Source organism: Synchiropus splendidus, chromosome 1 (assembly GCF_027744825.2).
Source record: "Synchiropus splendidus isolate RoL2022-P1 chromosome 1, RoL_Sspl_1.0, whole genome shotgun sequence".
NCBI classification, from domain to species: domain Eukaryota; kingdom Metazoa; phylum Chordata; class Actinopteri; order Syngnathiformes; family Callionymidae; genus Synchiropus; species Synchiropus splendidus.
This window is the reverse complement of record NC_071334.1, coordinates 27,271,676-27,297,905: the sequence shown is the minus strand read 5'-3', so window position 1 is coordinate 27,297,905 and position 26,230 is coordinate 27,271,676. Positions and strand designations below refer to the sequence as shown.

Sequence of the window (26,230 nt, the reverse complement as noted above, 5' to 3'; positions counted from 1 at the left end):
GTGGAATTATCGTTACCAACTTGCATAGACACTGTATTTCCAAGAATTGACAACAAAGATAATTTGATACATTCAATAAAATGAATACGAAGTTTCCTCTTAAAAATTAATTTATAACTACATATTATACATTTACACACATCCACCATAAATAAATGGCAATGCTACAATAAAAAAATCTGTTTAAATCAGATTACAATGTGGCCTTCAACTGACACAGTAGTTGAAAAGATAGTCGTTTAAATCATCCATCCAAGAGGCCAAAAACGCAAAACAAGCATCAGTATACTGTGACGAAATTGTCCTTGTAGAATAGCCGTAGTGACGTAATCATATGGCTGCAGTGCGCATGCGTAATATACGATCTAGCCCTTCAGGGTACGCTCCTCTCTCGAATTTACCCCAATCGCTTAAAATAATCGATATTTTTAGACATTTTATCGTGGTAAATAGTCTGTGTCCATTATGTGGGACCATGAAATCAGGGTTATCGTGTCCACTCACGCCATTCTTGCTGCTTCGGTGTTCGTGGCAACAGTGCTACCGGTCCAGATAGTTCCGGGCTTCTCCGTGTACGGCACTCACCTCTGGTGGATCTACTCGGTGTCAGGTGCCGTGACCGCGGCCAGTGTGGCCGTGTTCTGGTTGCTTGGCATCTCACCGCCCACGAAGAAGCACACGCTTGGATACAAGGTTGTTGGGATCAAATGTTCACTCTGCTTGTTAGCATCTTGGTTTCTTCCCTTCTGCTGGTCATTGCAGACCTTTTATGTGCACAACAAGATAATTTAAATACACTTAGCTCAAAATGAAGGTCTGTTTCAGGTTTTCCCCCCTTCGACAGGCTATTTTGTCCCAAGCAGAGATTATATCTGTCGCGAGTGAATGAGACATGAGATAAAGTGTACATCTGAAATTACAGGATCTAAAACAAAAAATGTGCCGATAAAAAAATGGTCCAAAGCTACATGCGGGATAAATTATATATTTACTATTCGATAATAGCATAATCTTATTAAATAAAGATTTATATTATTATATATATATTTTTTTTACATTTTATTACAGTATGACTAATTCATGATTCAACTCCCCAACAACTCAAGCCATATGAAAATATGTCATTCTTCTTTTACAGTTATCTCGATTGTTAAGGTCCTGTTTCTACTTCTTCCTCTCTTGCCTGTTTTACCATGCTATTGTTGTACTCTACGGAGCTCCACTCATCGAGTAAGTTTTTGTTATTGCCCCCCCAAATCTGTATATACACTGCCTGGCCAAAAAGAAAGTCGCCACCAAAAAATGTGTCATACACTCTAATATTTCGTTGGACCAACTTTAGCTTTGATTACTGCACACATTCGCTGTGGCATTGTTTCAATAAGCTTCTGCAGTGACACAAGATTTATTTCCATCCAGTGTTGCATTCAATTTTCACCAAGATCTTGCATTGACGATGGTAGAGTCTGACCGCTGCGCAAAGCCTTCTCAAGCACATCCCAAGGATTCTCAATGGGGTTGAGGTCTGGACTCTGTGGTGGCCAATCCATGTGTGAACATGATGTCTCATGCTCCCTGAACCGGTCTTTCACAATTTGAGCCCGATGAATCCTGGCATTGTCATCTTGGAATATGCCTGTGCCGTCAGGGAAGAAAAAAATCAATTGATGGAATAACCTGGTCCTTCAGTATATTCAGGTAGTCACCTGACCTCTTTCTTTGAGCACATAATGTTGCTGAACCTAGACCTGACCAACTGCAGCAAAATCCAGGTGGCGACTTTTTTTTTGGCGAGGCAGTGTATTTTTGTGAGTGCCTTTCAGTATATATGTTTCATGATAAAGACATCTGCACATTGTATTGTAACAGTTGCATGAGCTATAGATCAGGGTTATGAGAATGAACATGATTAGGTGTCACAAATGTTTTGGATTGGAAATGAAAACGGAAGCCGACTTTTGTGGATAAAATGAGTTATTTACATGGCAGTAAAATATGAAAAGATTATGAAAATTATTAACTGGATTGGATCTGTTTACCAAGGAAACAATTGAAATATATTATTAGAAAACCACAGGAAATATGGTTGGAAATATAACACAAAATACTACAATGCAAGATTGTGGTATTGATTACAAATTTGTTTAGGTTCGCATTATACATTAGGTAAAGAACACTTACTTGTTGTGAGGATGTAGTGCAGTATCGCTAACCTGGCAATAATTCTAAACAGCACACTCTTCTTTTCTTTTGCTGTTGTTTTTCAAGGTCTGCTTTGGAGACTTTCTCACTCGCTGTGCTGCTGACGTCTTTAACCACACTGAGGTGCCTTTGTGTCCTTGGTCCAAACGTCCACGCCTGGATAAGAGTTTTTAGCCGCAATGGGTAAACCTAATGTCTTGATTCCCATTGAAATTATTGTCTAGATTTATTTTTGACGGGTCAATTATCTTTTCTTATTCCAGAGCCATGTCAGTGTGGGACACCTGTCTGCAGATCACGGTGGCCTCCTCTGTAGTGGGGGCATGGGTGGGAGCCTTCCCCATCCCCTTGGACTGGGACAGGCCGTGGCAGGTCAGGGCACACTTATTTTCATAATGTGACAGTAACACAGTCACACGTGTCCTTCATTGGTTTCAATCCCCCTTCCAGATACTTGTGCTTAACCTTACTGTGACCTTGTGCTAATGATCAGTTTGAGCGTCAGTTTACCCCAGCAGACCTTCAGCCACAGTTTAACAGTTCAGCAGTTCAAGTCTAAGTACATTACATTTTTTACATTACTCACCCTATGCCTCATAAACAAAGGGTGTGTCTGCTCTTATCCACGGCCCAGTTCGTATGTATTAAGAACAAAAAGTGTGTGGAAATGTGCGGCACAAAATTCAAAGATGGAATATGCACATTACTGCAGCTTTGAATGCACGCAACACGTGTGGCAGTGCTGCGCTGTGCACTTCAGAGAAGAATTAACAAAGATGAACCATGATTAATGGGTTACTGACTATAAATGCTCCATCAAATCCTCAATATTGTGTTAGCAGTGGGTGATACGACAGTATTAGATTTGGACATGTTCAGTGAGGATGTTGTATGGATAGTCTCTGCCACTTCTACACACTATAGATCTATGCTGACACTCAGAGGTGACACAGCACTCTGTCACGCTTGTCATCCTGCCACACACTCACAGTCAGGACGAACATGCTGGTCAAAAACTTGACTTTGAGATGTTGCTTTTTTAAACCTTAAGCACCTCTAATTTGACCACACACCTTCAGAGTTTGACTGTCTGCATGACAGAGCTAGCGACTCATGTGACATTTCTCTTGAAACCTTTACTGACATAGTACTCAAATGCTCCCCAAATTAAAAACACTCAAACTCGAGTTATTACTGTAATGAAGCAGGCTGAGCGAATTAATGAATGCTAGAGGAACTGTGTGGCAACGTTAAGACAGTGCAAGTCAGATGAAGTTTCCTGCATAATAGTATGTGATGGGAATCTGTCATGATATCTAATTTGTACAATATGAAAATAGAAATATGGTCTAAAGATGCTGGGAAAAAAAACTATTGAGTGTTTACATACCATTAAAATGACTGTCAGTGAAAGCATACTTTTGTTATGTTGGCAAAAATCTGTCTGAAATTGTCTGATTTTTCCCCTCTCCTTTTAGGACTATTTTACCTACTAATGTGGTTTGGTCGCACTGAGCAGAATCAGAATCAGAATCTTGTAAAATACAAACGTCCTTGAGGAGGAGAAACTGTTCACATCTATTTGTACAAAAATAACTTTTTATAAAAACAAACATCTGAATCAAATAATTGTTAACAGAGATGAACTTGGTTGTTTTACTAGAATGACCCAGATATATATATAAATATTAGCCTTTAGCTAGGAGCGCAAAACATAAAAAAAAATGGACGCCCTCCTCTATCCACAGCATATATGCATACATACATACATACATGCAGGTGGCTTCTCGGGGAGAACTTTTTTTTCGACCATTTGCACGATGCACATTAAGTTTTACATCCTGTCTGCGTGTGAGTTGTCTTCTTCTGGCCGTCTTTCCTCCGTCACACGTCTGCCATCATTTGCAACAATAGCGAGAGATAATATAAAGAGTGATTCAAATTAACGCAAGACATAGTCTCATCTTAAATGGCGCATGGCTCATTCACATATGATTGTGTATCTAAATCAGCGCTTCTCAATTATTTTCTGTTGCGCCCCCTAACTCCCAACTCTTCACCGCCTATGTAAATGGTATCATTTGTCTATAAGATTATTGTAAGCACGCCTCCGCATATCATTGTATCCTAGTATTCATTAAAGAAAAGAAAAAAGAAAGTAATATAGCTCAACTTACAATAAAGAATAACTATTATTATAGTTTTTTCTGTAACAGAAAAGAGTTACAGTGCACCAATTTGCCTGAAAAAAAAAAAAAAATCCTACGTGGATTTTCACTTGTATTACACTACTCTTGTACGACAAAAAACGTTCCCCCCGAGGTCATGTGCGCCCCCCCCGGTCATCGCCCCACTATTTGGTAAGCACTGATCTGAATGAAGGCGTGGAAAGGGAAGGGGTCGGGTGGAATGACATCTGCAGTGTCTTAGGATTCAAGGAAATAAAAACGCTGCTGCCAATTTAGTTCAGTTTTCTATAGTGGCCCTACAAGGAAGTTTGCTCAGATGGGAGGGTGATCTCCTGCTCCACATGCACAAGAGTGAAGACCAGCACCACAACAGTACCTTCCTGACTGAATTGTGCTACTTGGAGTTCCTGATTCAGACAAGTACAGAATGAGAGAGCTGGAAGCTTTTTTTCAGCAAAAGAGCTTCTTGAATTTTAATTGCCAAGAGGAGTGTGGATTAGAGGCGAGTGGTGGTAATTGAACTATCAGTCTCCAAGACACTTTTGCTGCAGTTTGGCCTGAGGAGGAGGCTCTAGTATTAAATTGGACGTGGTCGCGCATCTGTGTGTGTGTGAAACGAGTGTTTCTACGCCCTGAAATTGATGATCCAGAAAAAATAGGATTTTATAGATGTTGTGCCGATCATCTTGGTTTTTCAAATTTTGGCACGAGCGGCTACAGCGAAGTCAAGTCAAAGCTCTTCATGTAGTTTCGAAGCAGAAGGCGTGCAGCTCCTGGGCTGTGCTCTTGGCTACCTGCCAACACTGCCCATGCATCACAGACACAGTTAGGTGATATTTCTTTCTCCCTCTAGGTTTGGCCAGTGTCCTGCAGCCTTGGCGCCATGATTGGTTATCTGACGGGTCTGGTGGTCGCCCCTGCGTGGATCCATTATCATCGCAAACATCTAACGTACAAGTGCAAGTGATGGACCATGTGGGAAAGTCGCTGTCCCTCCTGTGTCTCTGTCTGTTGTCTGTGTTATTTATTGCAATATCGGACTACCGGGGAGCATTGTTTTATACGGAGAAGAAAGATATCTTTTTTAGCGTTAATAAAACATTGAATATATTTTTCTCTTGTGATATGTTGGCAAAAGTATTGACAACATTGTTTCTTTTTTCTTGGGTATATTTTTGTTTGTGTATGAATGCAACACAAAGCTAAGATGAAACTAATTTGTAGTTTTATGTAAAATGGGAGTGTTGAACATGAGCAACCGTGTATATTCTTGTTAAAGTCATGAGTGGAAGAAGAAACTAACTCAACTTATGAAGTGGAAAAAGTTAACAAATGTGTTTCCATTTTATTTTGCGCACATGTACACTCATACCCACACACGCCTCCGCCACCTGAAGCAGAGCGCCACTGTTCCTTTTTACCAGCTATTAATCTTTCTCCAACTCCATTCCCTCTACTCCTATCCCCTTCCCTCTTAGTTCCCCAAGCTGTCATATTGATTCACTTTCATTTTAAGAACATTAATTTTCGTCCTTATATGCTGTCCTCCACTGCGGGTCCACCTCACAGCCACAATTTCCCTCTTCCTTGAACCTGCAATGGAGTTTTAAGATGATCTCTGTATCCAATTGGAACAATGAATCCCTTTTTCATTCTGAATAGACTTCCTTATTAGGGAACCTGTGATAGACTGGTCTCTCGCTCTGACCCTCCTGCAGCAGGTCAGAAGAACAAAAGGGTGCTCGACAAATTTAAAGGTACAAATGAAATAATGAGCTGTCCAATAATGTCAACACAAATATCACAATTGATGTGACTTAAAAGACCAGTGTAAAAAAATGAAAGGAAAAATTCTTACAATCAATTGATATTTGTTGTTGTCTCTTATCATTTTTTTTCTCAAACTGCATATTTTTTCCAACCATATTGTACTTGCGAAAGATCAAATATTTTATTTAATCTTCCTGATATTCCCTGTCACTCTTACTATGGACTTCTTTTTCTCACAATCCAGGATTATTTCTACTGTAGATGGCGCTTTTTGGCGATATAATGTGCAAAGAGCGTTTAGCGGCTCCCCAGTGTGCAGTACGTATTGACCAAGTGGGTCGAGGTTTTGAGTTATATAGCCTTGAATAGGAGGTAGTGGCCACCCTGGTTGGGGACCAGAACTGACAAATGATATGTATATTATTCAACCAAATTTTACTTCTGTGGAATGATCCCCAACGTTCGACGTTCCAGCCTTTGTCTGCCAAGGTCAACCTGACAGTCTGTTTCCACAGTGACACTGAGTTCTTGGGATTTGTTCTATTTATCACCTCACTTCAGATTCCTCATTACCTGCTGAAGTGGCACTGAGAGCCCCAGGGGATCTATAGATGTGATGACGCACATACGGCCCAGACCTGATCTATTTCCAATGTGTCTGTTGGATCTCATGAATATCTCAATGTTTTTGTCTCACTCTGTATGCAATGATATATTGTTAGATTTTCCAGTTCTGATAGCACACTCGCCTTTACAAATTGCGCTCTACGTTCAATCCCGGAGAACTTTATTTATTCATTATATGTTCCCAGGCTCTGCTACAGTGTGCAGAGGTGATTTGTCAGTCCCAGCTCCGCCTTCTCTTTTCCTGGTGTTGAATAGCTGTTGCTGAGGCCTGATGCTGCATCCATGCAGCTATATTTTTGCTGATCAGAATAAATCCACATCGAGCAAGCTAGAATCAAGTGGTCAAAAAGCAGTTTTGACATGGTGGAAATAAAAAAAAAGACAAAATAAACAAATTTGAGAAGTAAAAATAAGAATCTTGAAACAAAATTGAGATTAAAAAAGTGTTATTTATTGAAAAACAAACATACAGATAAAAGGAACATATTAATACAAGTGAAGATGAGAGTGCAGGCAGGATGGCACAGTTGGACACAACTGTCAGGTGTGTGTCTACGGGACAGTATTGACGGCTGCAATGATGTGTGGTTTATGTAGAAATAGCAGTGTTGAAAATGTTCAGGTTTTCATTGGGAAGGACAGGATTAGAAACACGTTTATCAGAGGAATAGCACATGTGAAGACGTTTTGAGACAAAGTTTGCAAGGCCATACTCGGACGATTTGGACACATGGCGAGGAGAGACATTCAACACGTTGGACAAAGATGGTTCGAAATGGTAGTACCAAGCAAAAGAAGAAGAGAAACCATTTGGATTCATGGATGTGATAAAGGAGGTCATGGAAAGGATGGGTGTGGCCAGGGAGGATGATGAACAATAGAGATTGGTGAAGATGGAGGTGGCTGACTTATTGTGGCAACTCCTGATGAAAAATGCTGAAAGATAAAGAAGAATGTGAAAATGAGCCACAATTGGAGCCTGTCCCAGCAACACTGGGGATTTAGTACAGGACATCCTGCACTGGTTGCAACCTCTTTCACGCCAACAACTCAACAGTTAACTTCCCTACAGACCTTGAAAATGTAGTACCTGGAGGAAGCCACACAAAGGTGTCTGTTTAAGGGATGACACGTTGCACTTCTGTATGTCTGGAGTAACTCACAAACCACTGTGCTGATTATCTTGAGCCAGAACCACTAATAAACTGTAGTGTCACTCACGTCCGGATGCGAAGCAGCATACAAGCTCTATTGACGGCGAGAGCGATCAAGATGAATTTCAAGAGTCCAAGCTCATGTGAGGGCCTGCTCTAGATGTCGCCTCATGGTGAACCTCAGTCAATGATTAATGCCCTCATCTGACCCGCCCACTTGCGACACTAGTAGATATTTTACTGCCGTCAAGTTCAACACCAGTCTCCCTGCACTGCCTAACTCTGTTTCCAGTTGCTGCAGGCAAACATTTGTCGCAAACAAGTTCTGATTAATCCACCACATGAGCGATATTGAACCAGCAGAGAACACACTGGCTCGGCTGGTGAAATTGGATGGGTGGGGAGTGCGAGGCAGAAATCCATTTTTCGCTTCCAAGGTTGAAACTGACTAGTGTGAGAAGCAGCTGTGAGGATTGGGTTTGACGCCAGGAACATATCGCATATCGAGTGAGATCCAACTCCACCTGCCAGAGTCTTGTGGTGTTTTGCCTCAAGGCTAAAATCAATTTTAGAATTGAAGCTGTAATTAGTGTGCACACCTTTAAATTATTTTAAAGGATGGTGCCTAAAATGTTTCATTCTACTTCCACCGATTCCTCCGTTTCATCAGGGGTGCCCCCTCTAGCCCCCTTAGCATGCTACTTTCACAAATTGAAGGGTGCAGAGTGTTTATTCCGGCTGCACGCCTACCTCGCTCACGACAGCAGTCTTACAAGGTCAATCTTCAGTGGGAGTCCCTGAACTCTGAATGGGTCTCCCCCACCTTGAAACATGCCACTTTCATTTTATTATAGCCTCAATGATCTCCACCCAGCTCTAGGAGGTGCTTAAATTTGACTATTAACTATTTTGCTGCCCTAACAACCAAAGAGGCTGCATAGTGGGACGGACCCCAACATATGGTCACATTGTCTTAAGATCATTGGAGCACAAACCTCTATGAATAGTTTGCTGACAACCGTATTACGACAGTGTGACTCTTATGCACCGCTACAGAGACTGTAAAACAGATGACATGAGCTCACTTTCAACTGCTGCTCAGGGGATCAGGCTCTTAACACTTATTATTGGCTCAGAAATAACTGGTCCTCAGTCCTGGTAACAGGGACATGACCCACATATTTAATCTGACGTTCAACATGACACATCCATATAATATACCCAATTAATACACCATTTTAATGATAAAACATGCCAGGATTTCCAAAACAAATTTTAAAAAATCATTCATAACATTCATCTCACCCAAAATAATTCCCACATCTTCCCTCCTCTTTCCAGACTGTCAGTACCTTCTCACCATTGTGTCTTCATCATGCCATTTGAGGGGTCAAATGTAACTTCCGAGAAGTCAAAGGAAAAAAATATTTCTCAAACTACATTTACATCAAATGAATTTCCTATATTTGGTCACATTCCGTAAGCCTCCATCTTTCGATCACACTCCCTTGATCATCACACGCTTGTGAGATGCATTAACTCCTCCACTAGGCGCAGGGCTGTGTGAAAAACCTTCCTCTTTGTGCTCAGAAGTGCCAAACATTTTCCAGACAGGAGCCCAACGGTGCATGGCACAGATTAAGGCATTTCACGGATTACATGTTTCCAGTTGGCACAGATCTCCTGCAGGAGATGTCACATGACGCCTCGGTCAGTGGGCCACTCCTAATATAATGTGTTGTGGAAGATACACTTTCACCATAACACTTAGGCACTACAAGCATTCAGTTTGCACTCAGGCTTTGAAGTGAATGTTTAGACCTTCCATCAAGAAACAGAGCGAATGCTGAGGTGGCGTGTTTTGGGATTACTTGTTGCCACAACTTGTGGCGTTCAGGTCAATTTGGAGTGTTGACGCCACCGCTGGCCTTTTCCCTTTGGTTTCCATCCATCACAAATATCATGCGCAAAACAGTGTAAATCGTCAGGTACAGTGGAGAGAGAGTGAGAGAGCAATGATCACATCTTTCTTGTTCTTTGAAAAAAGTCACACCCCACCTCCAAGTCACACTCTCACTCCCTCATATCTCACCCCTCCTGCCAACATCCTGTGCCTTGTGTGTCGCGTCACCCTGCTTTCCTGCCTCCTTGCTGGCCTGGATATTTGCACTTTCATTAGCAGCTTGAGTGCTAGAAGTAGCAGCCGCAAACATATTGGGACTATAATCAAGTCCTGCCCAGCATCGCCGGAAATCCATTGTTGCCGAGGGATGCACAAGTGTTTGTCATGACGTAAATGGCAGAAGCGCTGGAAATAGGAGGATCCGTAGCATGCTGTCAACACCGGGGAAGAAATACGAATAGGCGAATCTGAAAAATGAGGATAACCAGTTTGAATGAAAACATTCTGTTGTCAAAATCCACATGAAGATTTGTTGAAACGTCTTTATTATTTTGTGCAAATTTTCTAATTGAAATAGAGTTTTGTTTTTTTTTTTTTTTAAGTGTCATTCATTGTGAAGCTCATGACTAATGGTTGTGCTTTCCTTAAAAAAAAAAATCCTTTCAAAACTTGCCTTCATAAATACAGAATGATGTTATTTTATATATTTAATTATGTAAACCTAATCTAAAGCAAAACCGTTTTATGATTGAAAGGTGTAATAAATAAACAAAAAAAGAGTATTTTAAAAGATAGTTTGTTAGTGGAAAATGTTTTATGTTCATTGTTTTTAAATAACACATTAGAAACACATTTCATACATTAAGTATTATTTGTACAGACACACTGTCAAACTGGCGATTTAACCACCGAATTCAGCTGTTTTTTGTATCAGTATGAGTTTGTAGGCTTATTACTCATTTTTCTTTCGATTGATTTCTGTTTCACTGCTTTGCTTTTCGTTCATGAAATAGATGCCATTCATCAGGAAAATATTAAACTGGAATGATCAGACAGCCGACCAGCTTGGCTCAATTCTGATTTAACTGAAACACACCATATCTGTGGTGACTCTACAATTCCATCATTTGAATGATTTCATCTGGTACGGCTCTTCATATATTATTCATTGTGCCTTTATTAATGTCTCTTATTATTTCCAGAACATGCAAGATGAAGTGATTCATCTGTGAATCAGTTTCCCTTCAAGCAACAGCATGAAGCTGTGCTGAACACATGAGTCAGACACACTGTTTTTCAAGCAATAAATAAGGACCAGCAGGCAGGACAGACAACCTACTATATCTACACGGTCACTGTTTCGGCAGGAATGTGCCAGTGAAAACAAAATGGAGCAACAATGTCTTTGAAGGCCACAATTTCTTCCTGAATTCTAATAATTTGAGGCTCCTGACTTTCCTCCATTTATACATGAGGCAGCCATTGCATCAGTTCTTCAATGCCTCGGGAAATTACTGGCCCAGAGAAAACATTCCCCAACCAGAGGGAAATGTTAACTAACAACAGCGGACATCACTGGACTTGGGTGGGCTGACATTAACCAAACGTACCGTCATATATTCAGTTATGGTTATCATTTAAAAAATGGATTTTATCTGACTAGACCAGAGGTGACCACAGAGACATACTTCCTATGTGACATTTTTAACCAAATAATGAAATACACAATAAAACAAATAAAGCTCATAGAAAGCTCAAATACAATATGTATAACAACAGTCATTATGTCATACATTTAATAAACAGCAATATTAACACTGAAAGAAATCAAACAATGTTCCATTTCCAATATTTTAGTGTCTAATACTGGATATTCTCAACTGAGGACAATTGAATCAATTTCTTTTGTCATGACATTTGATTTTGTTAGAGGTCCCCACTTCAGTCATTAAAATAAACTGGTAAAAGCCAATTTTCACGCATAAAGTCAACACCTAGTTGGTCACCTGTCTTTTGTCGAAGCACTTTTCGAGTCACAGCTACGAGGGACATCTGAAGGTTTAACATTGGTGGCAGTTTGAGCGCACATATGGATTAGAAACCCTGAAGTAAACAACACTGCTATAGTTCAGCCGCTTCCTCGTGAAGCTATGGCGCACCTTTATGTTAATCTCCACCAAGAAACACTTGTGCTGGTCCTGGTGTGCACATTTCTTACTGAACAAATTAGAGAATCTCAGCAAGCAGCTTAGTTTTACTTCAAATTGAAGGATCCATCCACGGCAAGCAACTGGAGTTAGACATAGAACCAGCCTGAAGATCAGTTGCAGAGACACGTGATGACAGCTGGAGTCCTCCATCAGGAGGGAATGTGTCAACAACAGCCTGCTGTTTGGATTTGAACCTCTACACATCAGTCCAATCACTAAGCAATCGATAGACGGAGGGAGAAGAAACTGCAGTGCCACCAGTGTCCAGCTTGATGTGAGATTCCCAACATGTCAGTCACATGAGCAACCGACAGCCCTTACAACTGAAGCATATAAATACTGTATGAATAGGAGCTCAGGCCAAATGGGCAGCATTTATGCTCCAGATGGCACATTTTACCACCATGTTTGCTCTTTCTTGCGCATACATCGTTGCGTCACTTGAAAGCTGTTGCTAAATAATTTGACTCTTCTTCTACATGGTGACGTATTTAACAAGGGCCATTGCAGAAGCAGTTCTTCAGCTCTTTCTAAGGAAGTCCACCAATTATTATTATGAACTGCAACCGCTTCCACTCCTGCAGTGCGGCTTTACTAAGCATGTTTGAACCAGCACAGGTATCTGGAAAGAAACCAGTAGTTTAATGTGAGAAGCGGTTACCTTCTGGTTGAGTTTTCAGTAGCTCAGCATTTAAACATCACGTCACACATAGCATTTTCCGACTGAACAGACGAGATGATCAGATGGTCAAGCAGGTCTGTGGTCAAGGCTATCTGAGGTGCAAATAAACTGAAGCTTGTCCAGGGAATCGAGAATTGAGATTCGACTTCAGTCATGAAAGGACATGTTCCTCATTTAACTAAAGATGGTTTTCAACTAGAAGAATATGGTTGCCCTCAGTAAGCCATCATGGATCATTCTCTATTGGATTGTGGGTGCATAACAGTTTATGGTCCTCATTGTGCTTTTTCGTGAGATGTCTAATGTTATAATGGAATAACATAAACAATGTTCATGCATTCAGGAAGAATTGAGTTTTAAAAGGTAAGTCAACCCAAAATATTTTTGCTATCTAAATCTGGTTAAAAAATACACAATAGAGGCTGGAGGTGTAAGAAAATAATGAAACACTCAAACATCGCGATACTTGTACTGATAATTTTCTGAAAGGTTGCAATTCTTCATCGTGTGATATTGTCTTGATTTATTAAATTGTCTTTATCAATATTTAGTACAGAGGCACTTGTTACTGCGTTAAATACCAACATTTTCTTTTTGTACAGTGGAGTTATTTTGTCGATTGAGGGAGCGATTTACTGACGTAATAAAAAGAAACATTTATTATAATGTTATTAACATTTTTTTATTGTGAATAAAAAGGCACAATATTATGTGCAGAATTTTCATACACATAATATTGTACTCCACTATCTGATTTGCCTCTAAGATGATTTACAATATATTCCTGAATTTACAGTATTGTAATGTATCATACCACCACTCCTGTATTGGGATACCTATCGTAAGATGCTTGCCGATACGCACCCCTATTAGGTGCCCACACACTAATAACCCACTTATTAATATTAGGTATGAATGCGACATGCTGGTGATGGAACAAGTCAAATATCATTTTCAATTTTTCTGGTACATTTTATTAACTTAAAAGGATTTTGAACAAAGTTATACAACATATTTATCTCCTGTGTAGCTGTTATAAATTCTCAGTATCAAGAGTCTGCAGGGTCCGTTCTTTGGGCAGAAGGTCTAGATGAAGGTCAGTAATCTGTTGATTCCGGCTGACAGGTCCGTCACTTGTTACTGGGTTGGGCAGCGATGTAAAGAGCCACCAGACAGTATAAAGCGCCTCCTACAGTCAACGCCATGGTGGTGCGGTATAGAAGCCTATCAGGGACGCCTCGTTTCAAGTGGACAGGGATGTCATCCGATGTCTGAGACAGAAGGAGAACAGAGAGTTAGAAACCTCTGCAGTCATCGATGGTTAGTTCTCTAGACAGAGACATGCAAAACAAACATGGAAAATTGATTTTTCCATCACGATTTGATCTAAGGGATTGGAAAGGGATTGGAGAGAAGAACAGAAAATAGAGTTTCTCTGCACAGGACAACAACAGCACCTCGGCCTAATTAATCATTAACATTATTTATTGAGTGTTCAGTCCACCTAGAGCTACATGCAATCAAAACTCAATCAAAACAACAAGTCAACGACGGAAGGTAAACTCAACAACGGCTTGGACTGAAGACAGATTTACTTCTCAAGATTAAAAAAAACAGTGCTTTCACCATCACCAATTCAGTAAATGACAAGAAGTGGCCCTCTTTTTCTATCACTTCTTCATTGGCGGCGTTCCATTCCGCTGTTTATTTTGGGGGGGGTCTGGGAGGGAAGAAAATCCCGGCGGAAACCCTCAACTGTCCAGTGGATTAGATCCTGTATACCTGAAATAGCCTCTGGAGATCAGGCACCCTGTTCTTTCCCATGTACTCAGCTCCAGGCCCAGCCTCAGACACAATCTTCGTGGGGGTGGCAAAGATCATAGGTGGGGCCTCTCCTGACACACCCGGCCTCAGCCCCTAAAAAAACAGGAAAAATATGGTTAAGAGTGAAAACACCTTTTTCTGTCTTTATCACATTCATGTGAAAGACAAACTGTAATGCTCATCTACACCAAGCCTACAAATGGGAAATACTTGTTGTAGATACACCAACACACTACCACAACAGTTGTAAGGTTTATCTAGAGACAATATTTTTATATTGGCTCGCCTGAGATTCTGATAGTGCTGTAATGAACTGCCTTTTTTCAACCCTTGTAACCAAATGCAAACCAGCTTGCACACAGATAGGTATAATACATAAACACACTTGGTGAGAACAACACCTAAGTTGTGTGGTTTGTCTTCATTTCACATCGAGATATTTTGACTGAATGGCAATATTTTGACTGGGCAAAAGAAAAAAGTCGCCACCTGGATCCTGGATCTGTGCTTGCTGCAGTTGGTCAGGTCTAGATTCAGCAACATTGTGTGCTCAAAGAAAGGGGTCAGGTGACTACCTGAATATACTGAATGACCAGGTTATTCCATCAATGGATTGTTTCTTCCCTGATGGCACGGGTATATTCCAAGATGACAATGCCAGGATTCATTGGCCTCAAATTGTGAAAGACAGGTTCAGGGAGCATGAGACATCATGTTCACACATGGCTTGATCACCACAGAGTCCAGACCTCAGCCCCATTGAGAATGCTTGGGATGTGCTGCAGAAGGCTTTGCGCAGCGGTCAGACTCTACCATCATCAGTGCAAGATCTTGGTGAAAAATGAATGCAACACTGGATGGAAATAAATCTTGTGACATTGCAGAAGCTTATCGAAACAATGCCATAGCGAATGCCTGCTGTAATCAAAGCTAAAGGCGGTCCAATGAAATATTAGTGTATGACCCTTTTTTTTTGGTGGCGACTTTTTTTTTGGCCAGGCAGTGTACATAACAGGAACTGTATAACAATCCATTTATTTTAATGCACAAAATTCATATACAAAACATTATGTTATTGTTATAGCAAGTGCAAGTTAGTGCAAAAAAAACCCCAACAAATCCTCTGCTGACAGATGAACAGACAATACCAAAACATTGCCAGCTAACAGTTCCATTGTTTTCTCCAGAAAAAGCTCCTTGTCATGTCATGTCAGTGTGAAACTTATCTGCGGTTTCCTCCTCTCATCAGCATCAGACATCCTATCAATAACAGCGAGTGTCAAGATGTGAATAAACAGGAGCTTTGCATGTAAACAAATATGGCGACTGATATGGCCAAGCTACGGCTGCAAAAAGGTCAAGAATCTGCGAATTTCAATCATATTCAGCGAAATTACGGAAACACCCTTTTCATGGAAACCAGTGAGATGACACTACGAATGGGGCATTAAACACGCACTAATGATTGGAAAATCTGGGGCGTCCTCCTGGGAAAAACTGGGCGTTGCAGTCCAGACGTCCCCCTAGCTAAAAGGCTGCTCAAGCGTCAATATGCCACAGCTTTAGGAATCACGTACCATGAGCTGAGGAACATGGCTCCTCAATGGTGTAATTGTTGTAGAGATAGATTCTCAGACATAATAATCCCATGCCATTGTATGATGATTAAAATATTAGAGGCAGCAGGGATGTAATTTAACAGCAAATGAAGGTGCAAATGTGTCTCATATGATTCTTTGGACTTGGAAATTACTAGAATAACCATCACCTTGTTAGTGCGTGTGGAGGCAGCTTGAGTGGGAGCAGAGAAATGATATCTGACATATGGAAATACAGAGGCACTCTTATTTTTGCACTTCATTTAGGAGGAAGCACAGCTAAAAATGCAGCCAGAACCTGTCAGAGTCTGAAATAGAAGCAGAGAGTCCTAGTCCTTATATATATATATATATATATATATATATATTTGTTTTTTAGTTGACAGCGTGTTATGGCTTTAGATACATTTAAATGTTTTAAATGTTTTTTAAATGTTTTTAGCAAGCATTATCTGCGTTGTTCAAAGCCGATATTGTTCCAAATGATCAGAGCAACATAACCTCTAAATTACAATTATTAATACCAATCTGATGTAACAGGCTCCACATCTGATTTGTGTGTTAAAACATCTCCATAACTGCTCATCAACTGAAATTCAAATTTAATACATAAAAAATGGCAGGTTCTCAAAAAAACACCTATTGAGGGCTATTCCATAGGAGGACCTTGTTTGGCAGCACAATTTGTTGTGACGCTGAACAGAAGAGCGAGTGTGTGAGCGTGCATGGGCGACCCTGAGAGGATGGATAGAAATGTGGCCACATGACTGATTTTCAAGGTGACACTCACAAGTGGGTCAGTGTCAACACCTGATCAAGCAGGGCACGGGGGACAGCTAAATCTGTCAGTTGGCTAAAAACAGCAACAAACCAGAGGGTTAGAGGGGCAAACCTACACCTAGCCTTGAAATCTTATTGTCATTGAAATGAACAGAGCCAATGTTAAGGATAATTATGTTCCTCTCACTGTATTCAGTTCTGATTTTATGAGCAATGTTGAAAATAATGCTTCATCAATGCGTCAATTAAAAATGTGATTTACCCATTAATCAAAAACATACTCGACTGATGAATGGATTATTTTAATATTTAGTTGCAGTCCGGATATGACTCATATATATAGGCAATTTTCCAAAGCCATGTGGTTACTTCCTCCATAATATTCATTCTTCTGACTGACAATAGAGAAAATATTTCATTTCTGATTGCCAAGAGGAAACAAAGACCAAGCAGAAACCAGCCCATGTTGATCAAGATAACAACTGCAGAAATTTGTCTTGCCTTTTTTTTTTTAAATAAAAAAAAAAAAATCATTCGTTTGTATCTTTCTCAGAAGGCAACACACCATTGCTGTATAAATCACTATATACAATAAATGATACAATAAAATGATACATAAATCACAATGGTGGTTATATTCAAGTTTTTATATCACCTTATTTAAACTAAAGCTCTTTTAATGTCTTCAAAATATTTGTATTAGAATTTCAATTTTATAAGAATTTCAAGTACATTCAGAGTAGTGGAAACCCTGGCCATTGTGTAGCGAAAAACATCCTCCATGTTTGTTGTTGTTATCATCCTAGCTGCGACGTGTCTTGTGCCTCAGTGTGATCAGTGGACCAGGAAGTCCTGCACTTAAAAAGGTTCCCTGTTGTCTGGAGAGCAAACTGTTACATTAAATTAAATTTGTTGTAATTAATTCATCATAATTGACTCCTTAAATTCCCACCACCAGATCTAATATGGTCTCATTGCACACACCTGCTTTATTTCTAATAAAGAAGTATTTAGTTCACCAACCTCAACAGTGAAAGTAAACTCAGGGTAAAACAGATTATGAAAACATGGCAAATAAATTAAAAATAAAATGGCTCTATGATTCTGTTACCAGGGAGTTACCTGAGTGCTGGTGCTCAAGTGCAGATTCTTTAGGTTATTTTTGACATTTATTACTGACTAAACTTGTAGTCTGATGCACTTGTCTAGTTGCTAGTCTGTTCATTTTCTTCTGGGGACTTTCAGTGAATCCCTGGCAGACACTACCCCCCATTCTACCCTCATCTGCAGAGGGGGAGAGGGCCAGGTGTGAGCAAGGAATGGGCAAGTTACATCCATCCAATGTCAATGAACCAGTGTTTAGTCCTGTTCAGGGTTGTGGGAATGCTGGAGTCTATCCCAGCAGTCATTGGGCGAGAGGCAGGTATAGATGCCGGACAAGCCACCAGTCCATCTCACGCACACACACACACATGCACACTGTGTGTCCATTTCACCTAGTGGGCATGTCTTTGGGCTGTGGGAGGAAACTGGAGAACGCAGAGAAAACCCACATGCACATGGAGAGAACATGCAAACTCCATGCAGAAAGGCATCGACTCTGGCATCGAACCTGCAACCTTCTTGCTCACCACTAGCTCGGCGTTTCGTTCCCCAATTCACGTACACGAATACATTGAGTCATGGCGCAGCGCACTCTTAAGCTCTGTTGCATGTGATAGCCGACTCTGACTAAACAAAGCACTGTCGGAACCACCACACCACACAAACTATTAAAGGCAGCAAAGCCATCTTCAACGCTGATTTCTCTGATGTCATTCTGGATGCACTTAATAGGCAACTACTGTTGCTGCTTTCATGTGGCTTCTTCTTCATAATTTATGGTAGACAATATACATCAAATGCACAACGTTACCACCCCACAGGTTACAAAGCAAGATGAAGTTTTCTGGGTTATTTAGAAAAATGAAAAAAAAAATGTGGAATTTTTTTTGCTAGTGTTATTTTACACTTTTATTGTATGACCTTGCAAATGGACATTTGAGTAATACAATAAATGTATACAAATGTAATGACATTGCAACCAACTGAAGGAAAGGTGTGAGCCAAAATTAAATATTGACTTGCCCTTTCAACATAGCATACGGAGACATCCCTGAACTTTCTTCATTTTCTTTGTATAATGCAAACAGCGTTTGCATTATACATTATTGTTACGTCAGGAAAGACCTTTGCGTCGAGTGGACGATTTTAAAAAAGAATGACATTAATGCAAGCATTAATCATAACAACGACGAGGCCATAACATTATGAGCTCAGTTTGAACTGATTTTGGGTGAACGACTGAAAGCTATCTGGTTAGCTGTTTAGCAAGTGTAGCAGCGGTATCAACAACGTTACAACCACATGAAGGTCACCGACCACTAAGACCGATCGGAACCGAGTCCCACGCTCTGCATCTTACCTGCGGGCTGTAGGCGGTGGAGGGAGATGACCCCGTCAGTTTCTGTGTAAATCCGCTGAACTTGTAGTACATTTTAGCTGAAGGACAGAAAGGTGGTGTTACGCACAAGATGATCACACCGGGAAGAGGAAAGACGTCCTTCAGCTGCGACCCACGTCGGATGTGTCGTCATAGAATTGCGACAAAAACGCCACTTCTTCGACTTCTTCTTAATATGATTATATATAGTAAAAATACGGATGCACACCGCTCAGTTAAATTATATGTACTTTCATAACATAAATAATAAATGGCAAATAATAAATAGATGTATTTGTATTGTAATAATTGTGTTAATTTTTAACTGAATTGGGCATATTTTGGAGAGCAGTCTCATTCATTTTCATTTCATTTCATCATTCACTTCACCTTATAAGTGACCTCGAAGAAGCTTTGCAACACAGTAAGATTAGAATACAGTGCCTAGATTTGCTTCTCCAGCAGCATTTACGCTCAACTGTCTCCAACATTTCCAGATGACTTAATTTTATCTTCATCTGCCATCAATTTTCTAAGAACACTTGTAGACATGTTGAACGTGGTGTTGAAATAAACTTCAGTTCATCGTTCATCAGTTGGTCTTTTTATTGTTTTTTTTTTGTCATGAAATATATTAAACACATTTCCATGAATGATTCCACTTCCATGAATGTTGCTTACAGTTTTTGCCACTTTTTACTCGTATACAAACAGCATCAATTGAAAGGTCATGAATCCAGAAACTCAGACCTATATGCTACCTTTTTGCACATAACTATACAAAGGACAAAGCACGGCAAGATGACCTTCAGATACACTCAGTAAGGAATAACAAGTGCAGACTTAAATTCTAGCACGCATACGCAGCGATGATAGGCCTTGTTTTGCTGGTGTGTTAAAAAAATTCTCATACACAAAGAATTGGTGAGACAAGATAATCAGTATTGTGTAGATGTTCACATGTGGTCAGTCATATCCAGCACACACGGTTACCCCAAAACTATCACGTAATCTTTGTGAAATACTATACAGCGTTTCACCATGGCCAACATGGTGTATATACTGTATATACACCATCCACTTCTATTATTCCTGTCAAGATGAAGGTTGCCATGGAGATACAGTTAAATACAAAATGCCTCACATTTGCGCCTTGTGAAGGCACAACATACGTTTTGTCATTTCACTCTCTCCACTGCAATATTTCCCTGCCTTTCCTTTTTAGACATCACATAACAGCGCTTTTGTCTTGTATGCTGTCCTTTGTTTGTCTGCAGTCCTTGCTGACCCTTCTTAATATTTAATCATCTACAGCTTAGCCTTACCCTGGATGTTAAGCCCACCTGTGTGCTTGAGCTTGTTTACACCGTCGATGTCCCAAGTTTAACAAAATGCATCTAGGTCATACAGCTTTCTTCAAAAAATCTGAGCTTCCTGGTAAAGGCCGTAGACTTACAGTGAAAGGCTGCTAGACACACAAGCACACGCGCACAGAACAGAAATACATAAAAATAGAGATGCCTCAATCATCTTTATGATGCTGGGGTGCAGTGTAGAAGAACATATTCTACAATGCTGGATTTGACATAATAAACTACACTACTCCTGCTTCCATATTCTGTTATGAAGGGACCAAATGAAAGGCATGGTCGTACTAGACAGCAGCAAACTGTGAAAATCACATGCAGCTCAATGTTCCAATTCTCTGAAATGATGCCTTCTGCATAACACCCAAAACAAGACATACTGTATATTGTAAAAAAAAATGTAGTGAATTATAATGGGTAGAAAATATAATATAAATATAAATATAATTATGCTGACTGTTCAAGAAGGCAGAAAATGGGACCATTTTTCATGGGGGAAAATCAACATCAATTCAGTTCTTTTTTTAAAGAATGTCAGCCTTTCATAGTACAGAAATTCATTGTGTTTATATAATAACATGAACATGGATATTTTCTTACCCATTCCCTTGCATTTATTGATGCCTAAAAATGATGTGGTTGTATACATTAAACCAAATAATGGCATAAACTATTTTTTTCAATGCTGTTTTTGTCTTAAACTGGAAAAAAATAATCCTTTATTGCTTTGATTAGGAGATATAAAAATGATGCTAGACACATAGCCGGAATAAAAATGCTATAATCACTGGATGTTGTTAATGCGTTTTTGTCATGTCAAAAAAAAAATGCATTTATTTACGGATGTTTCGTCAGTTAAGAGATGCCCGTACGCTTCGGTTATAAACAAATAATCTTGGTCAGGCAAATTATGATTTTTCTCTTCTGGTCTTCCCGTGAAGTTCATCGCAGTACGGATGTGGAGAGACTGCGGGCGTATCTGGCTGAGCGCAGTTTGAGTTCATTGTAGCACTGTACAAAACTGTGATAAATGAAGGTGATGGGCAGCGCCAGCAGTACAATTCCACTCACCACGCACATGCCCCCCAACACACGTCCACCAATTGTCACTGGGTAGACGTCCCCATAACCTACAGTCGTCATGGAGATGATGACCCACCAGGCAGCTGCTGGGATGCTGGCGTAATCGTTGTTCCGACCGCCCAAGTCCAAGCCGTGCTCCAAAAGCTGAGCCAGAGCACTGTATATCGCCATGGCAACAAACACAAACACCATCAGCATAACCATCTCCCGGTAGCAGCGCCTCAGAGTCAGGCCTAGAGTCTGCAGACCCAGGAAATGCCGTGCCAGCTTCATCAGCCAGAACACTCTCATCATCCTCAGCACTCTCAGGATGATCCCTGCTACTCCCAGCCCTGCCCCGGGCATCCCTGCCCGGGCCAAGGCCATGGTGACGTAATAGGGTGTGATGGCAATCACGTCTATGATGTTGAGAGGTCGGCGGAGAAAGTCCCACTTGCTCCTGGCCACTAAGAAGCGGACAATACACTCAGCGGTGAACCAGCCGATACAGACGGCCTCCACAATCCTGCAGGGGAGAAGAACATAGTGTAAACAGGAAATGGCAGCAGCTAGAGCGAGATGAGATAATTGTTTGACAATCCGTCCATGTGAGAGGGAAGCGAGGTAGGCAGCTGGTGTTTAATTATAGCAGATATGGATTGACGCAGTGCTCCATGTACTGTAAGTCTGTGTAGGTCCTGTCATGAGTCAAAAGGCTGGACGCCACTTAGGAGGTTTGATTGTTGGATATTTCATTTGTTTGTTCAATTCTATTTGTCAAGCCACATTGTTAAATCAGTGCCCACAACAAAAGCCCGCTTTGGCTGAAATGCAATCTTCATGCTGTGTCGATTGTGTAAACATCTGCTTGGTAAATGGACATTTTGAAAAAATAAATCAATTTGGGAAAAAAATATTAGAAAACGAACTTAAAAAAAATTACAACAAACAAAATAAATTAATTAATGAGAATTTTTTAAAAAGTTGAAAATTGTATCTTCACATTTTTATTGACAAAATAAATAATAAATCATTAGTGATCATAATATGCAGTAACTTTGCCTGACAATTTGGGAGTACTGCCTTTAAGCCTCTGTGTGGAGTTTGGAGGGCTGAATATTAGATTGCAGGTGATTTGCCGGGATTCATCTTGTATCATTTACTAAGTGCTGGATAAATCCATTTTAATTAGAATGATTGTTACTATACATGGTTTGCAGCATCGTACGTTTGCACACTCACGTTGGCGTGTCTACAGTCAAAACATGTAACTTTTATTTGTAGTAATTATATAAAATACACCTTTATATTGTACCCTTTGCTTTTAAAGCCGGGGATACATGACAAAAAACATGAATACTTTTAATGTTCTTAACGAAACAAGAAAAGCAACACTTTTTCTTTTTTTATTGCTAATCTATTTAAAACAAATAAAATAAATACAGTGCAATCAGGATTGCAGCGTTACTCATCTGCAGCATTACCATACACGATAGGAAACTCAATTATCTTGGCGCCAAATAAATATTTACTTCCAGCCAGACATTACGCATTAAGAGAGTCCAAACACACATTGAACTTTTACTGGCACTGGAAGAAATGATTGAAGGGAAGAATAAACTATATTCAGAAGATTACCCAACAGCTGTAACAGATCCAAAATCCCAAACTAAGTGCTGCCTGTGAGGGATCGACCTTACCGTATATAGCAAAAAACTGAGAACAGTGTACTTGAAATGGAAGACTGCTGCCAAATAAACCAGCAAATATTATTTTAACCATTTCACTCTTTATTCAGCCAGAAAACTACTGACAGAAAATGGATTTTACTGACAATCAACTGATGAAGATTATATGTAAGTATTGCGATAATTTAGATGCTGCGTGGTTAATGAATATTCATGTTAATAAATAATATTTGTAACTTGGCTCTTCTGGGTCACCCTTAGAGGCTTTAAATAACGACCCAATTCCAGTTTGCAGACCAAAAACAGAGACAGAGTAAATCGTATGTCTGGGCAAAATGTAAACAATGCAATCAAAAGATAGAGAAAATAAAGAATTAGAGAATAGAGTTTTTAGAATGCTGTTTCTCCTCCATTGTAATTTATGTCGTCTCTTTAGTTGATGTTTTATATCATCGACAAGAGTGCATTAGCAGTAGCTGTAAAAATGAATTATTCCTTCAAACATTATTATTATTATCAGCAATATTCTTCTTAAAAATAACTATTTCATATTAGTTTGTCTTTCATTTCACTTAAATTAGTCGTCAAGCGATTAATTTTAAAGAGGAATAGTGCACCATTAATGAGGGATTTTTTACATTAGAATGATATTGAAATTAAATCTAAATTGAACTTGTTTACACTTGATTTATACTGTAGGTTTGTATATTCATCATTTGGAGGTTGTTTCAGTTCTGAGAAACCTAAAATCATGATGAATTTGATGGATTACAATAATGATTTCTGAAAATTCAACTTCACCATCCCTGTCCCTGCCTTATGATTCAACTCCACTCCCAGCTGCTCTCTTCTGTCTTTGACTCCATACCTGCCCAGCACTTCCTCGTCTCATCTGTTCCCTGCATCAACATGGCCATTGAAGTCTGCCCCTAACACTACTCGCTCCCTCTGGGGAAAGCACCTCATCTAGTTTGTACTAGAATTCTCCTTTCTCCTCCTGCTGACATCTTTGCTGTGGGGAGGAAGCACTACTGGCTGCATGCGTCATGACTCCTTCAATGGCTGGCTTCAAACTCATGCTCCCTCTTCACTGTTCATATACTCTTGGATGCCCACCCTACTTCTCTTCCACGATGGTTAAAAAAAAATCTTCACTCCAATTTTCCGAGCCTTGTTTCCTATCCACTTGGGTTTCCTACACACATATGAACCCCCTACTTTTACTCTTTCTCTTCCTTGTCTCCCTTGTTTTCCTAATAAGTCATCATCATCCCCCTCTGTTGTTTTGTACTCTTCTTTGGCCAACAGTACCACAGTCCATTCGTAGTCAGTCCTGTAGGCTAACAACACCAATCTATGCACTAATGAACGCAGACCATAGTTCAATTGATGGACCTGTATTACTTGACTTTATGTTTGTTGATACAGTGATCAACCACTGTGACAAATGTGACGGAAACACAACTGTGCTGGTCCATCTCAACATCAAGCCTAAATCTGCAGCCTACAAGGCGGATTATGCAAAAGGTCTCAAGACAGTATTTAATTCACTGCTGTCTCACCTCTGCTCTGATTCACCACCAGGCATCTCTGACCAATGAAATATTTGAACACAGGGAGGTTGAGCCTTTAGTGGATAAAAGAAATCTATAACAACTTCATAACAACACAGACTGGATATTGATTTGTGCTTGTGTCAGACATGTAATTACTTAGTCAAATCATCAAAAAGATCACTAATCCTATTACATTTGGTTAATACCGTTTGCATTTAGTGCCGACCTGAATATACCTGGAGATTGAATGAGGGTCACCACGTGGCCGATAAAAACTAAGAAAGAAATACCGACGGGCCTGACGCAGTCTCCTATTGCAAAGTTTTTACGCACCGAACTCACTGCCTCCTACCTGTGCTCTTCCACTGTGTTCCTCTTGGCTGTGTCCCAGTCTGGCAGAGTGCTAGCACACAACATCACCATCGACACGAGCACAAAAATGACAGAAACTGACGCCAGGAGCTGCGCCGCCACGGACGAGTTCGGCTCTTCGAAGGTTTTACGCATCATCTCAAGCCATTTTGCGCGGCCGGTGAGCGCACCCCGTGGTCCCTTTTCAGACGAGCTTTGGGAGTCATCCCCCGACACCACCACATCTGCCTCGGAGAGGTCATCCAAACCGATCTCGGACATCCTGTCGTCCAGGCGCTTCTGGCAGCAAGAGTCCAAATGCGCACTCTCCAGTCCCCAGTAGAGCATCTCCGTGTAGAACGAAAGCTCACACACTCCGGGGACCAAGCGGAGTTTCCCGGATCGCACGTACAGCATGATAAACACAAACGCTTGTGCGTGACGGTCGAAGAAGAATTCATTCCGGTCCCGGTCGTAGTCATCGCAGAGTTCCAGAACCTCCTTCTCAGTTGCGCATGCATGCAGGCGACTGACGCGCCTCAGAGGGAAATCCCTGATCACTTCGCGGGTGAAGGCATAGCGAGTCCCCCCAACGTTGAGCACACAGATGCTCTTTCCGAACTTCATGTTTTTCTACCTGTGGCTCAACGGTCGTCCGCTACCAATACTTCCATGACTTGGGGAGTCAGGTACCCCGTGTCATCGGGGCGTGGTTGTCTGCGTGGATGTTGCACTGCTCTGATGGAAACCCGACTCTCTCTTCTGCTCTCTTCTCTTTAGCTTGG

At 40.5% G+C, this 26,230-nt stretch overlaps 3 protein-coding genes across 3 annotated transcripts; 1 reads left to right on the top strand and 2 right to left on the bottom strand.

Moving 5' to 3' along the window:
• The first annotated feature begins 156 nt into the window (after positions 1-156).
• On the top strand, positions 157-8,024 carry pigf (phosphatidylinositol glycan anchor biosynthesis, class F). Its single transcript, XM_053853837.1, has 5 exons — positions 157-693; positions 1,139-1,230; positions 2,269-2,385; positions 2,466-2,574; positions 5,245-8,024. The coding sequence occupies exons 1-5, from the start codon at positions 466-468 to the stop codon at positions 5,356-5,358; spliced, it is 660 nt and encodes a 219-aa protein (XP_053709812.1). The 5' UTR covers positions 157-465; the 3' UTR covers positions 5,359-8,024.
• Positions 8,025-13,695: 5,671 nt separating this feature from the next.
• LOC128752793 (cytochrome c oxidase subunit 7A-related protein, mitochondrial) lies at positions 13,696-19,557 on the bottom strand. The gene is made up of 3 exons (XM_053854413.1): positions 19,404-19,557; positions 14,520-14,654; positions 13,696-14,008 (listed from the first exon to the last, which is right to left on the bottom strand). Exons 1-3 carry the CDS (start codon positions 19,473-19,475, stop codon positions 13,868-13,870), a joined length of 348 nt encoding a protein of 115 aa, XP_053710388.1. The 5' UTR covers positions 19,476-19,557; the 3' UTR covers positions 13,696-13,867.
• Positions 19,558-20,099: 542 nt separating this feature from the next.
• On the bottom strand, positions 20,100-26,149 carry kcng3 (potassium voltage-gated channel, subfamily G, member 3). The gene is made up of 2 exons (XM_053843834.1): positions 25,447-26,149; positions 20,100-22,376 (listed from the first exon to the last, which is right to left on the bottom strand). Exons 1-2 carry the CDS (start codon positions 26,070-26,072, stop codon positions 21,731-21,733), a joined length of 1,272 nt encoding a protein of 423 aa, XP_053699809.1. The 5' UTR covers positions 26,073-26,149; the 3' UTR covers positions 20,100-21,730.
• Between the last annotated feature and the right edge of the window lie 81 nt (positions 26,150-26,230).

Bases quoted from the DNA above. Each gene is read 5' to 3' on its own strand.
- pigf (XM_053853837.1), top strand. From the start codon at position 466: ATGTGGGACCATGAAATCAGGGTTATCGTGTCCACTCACGCCATTCTT. The intron at 1,231-2,268 runs GTAAGTTTTTGT...TTGTTTTTCAAG, and splicing joins TACGGAGCTCCACTCATCGA to GTCTGCTTTGGAGACTTTCT. The intron at 2,386-2,465 runs GTAAACCTAATG...TTCTTATTCCAG, and splicing joins AGAGTTTTTAGCCGCAATGG to AGCCATGTCAGTGTGGGACA.
- LOC128752793 (XM_053854413.1), bottom strand. From the start codon at position 19,475: ATGTACTACAAGTTCAGCGGATTTACACAGAAACTGACGGGGTCATCT. The intron at 14,655-19,403 runs GTAAGATGCAGA...CTGTTTTTTTAG, and splicing joins CCACCGCCTACAGCCCGCAG to GGGCTGAGGCCGGGTGTGTC. The intron at 14,009-14,519 runs GTATACAGGATC...CTTCTGTCTCAG, and splicing joins ATCTCCAGAGGCTATTTCAG to ACATCGGATGACATCCCTGT.
- kcng3 (XM_053843834.1), bottom strand. From the start codon at position 26,072: ATGAAGTTCGGAAAGAGCATCTGTGTGCTCAACGTTGGGGGGACTCGC. The intron at 22,377-25,446 runs GTAGGAGGCAGT...TCTCCCCTGCAG, and splicing joins AACACAGTGGAAGAGCACAG to GATTGTGGAGGCCGTCTGTA.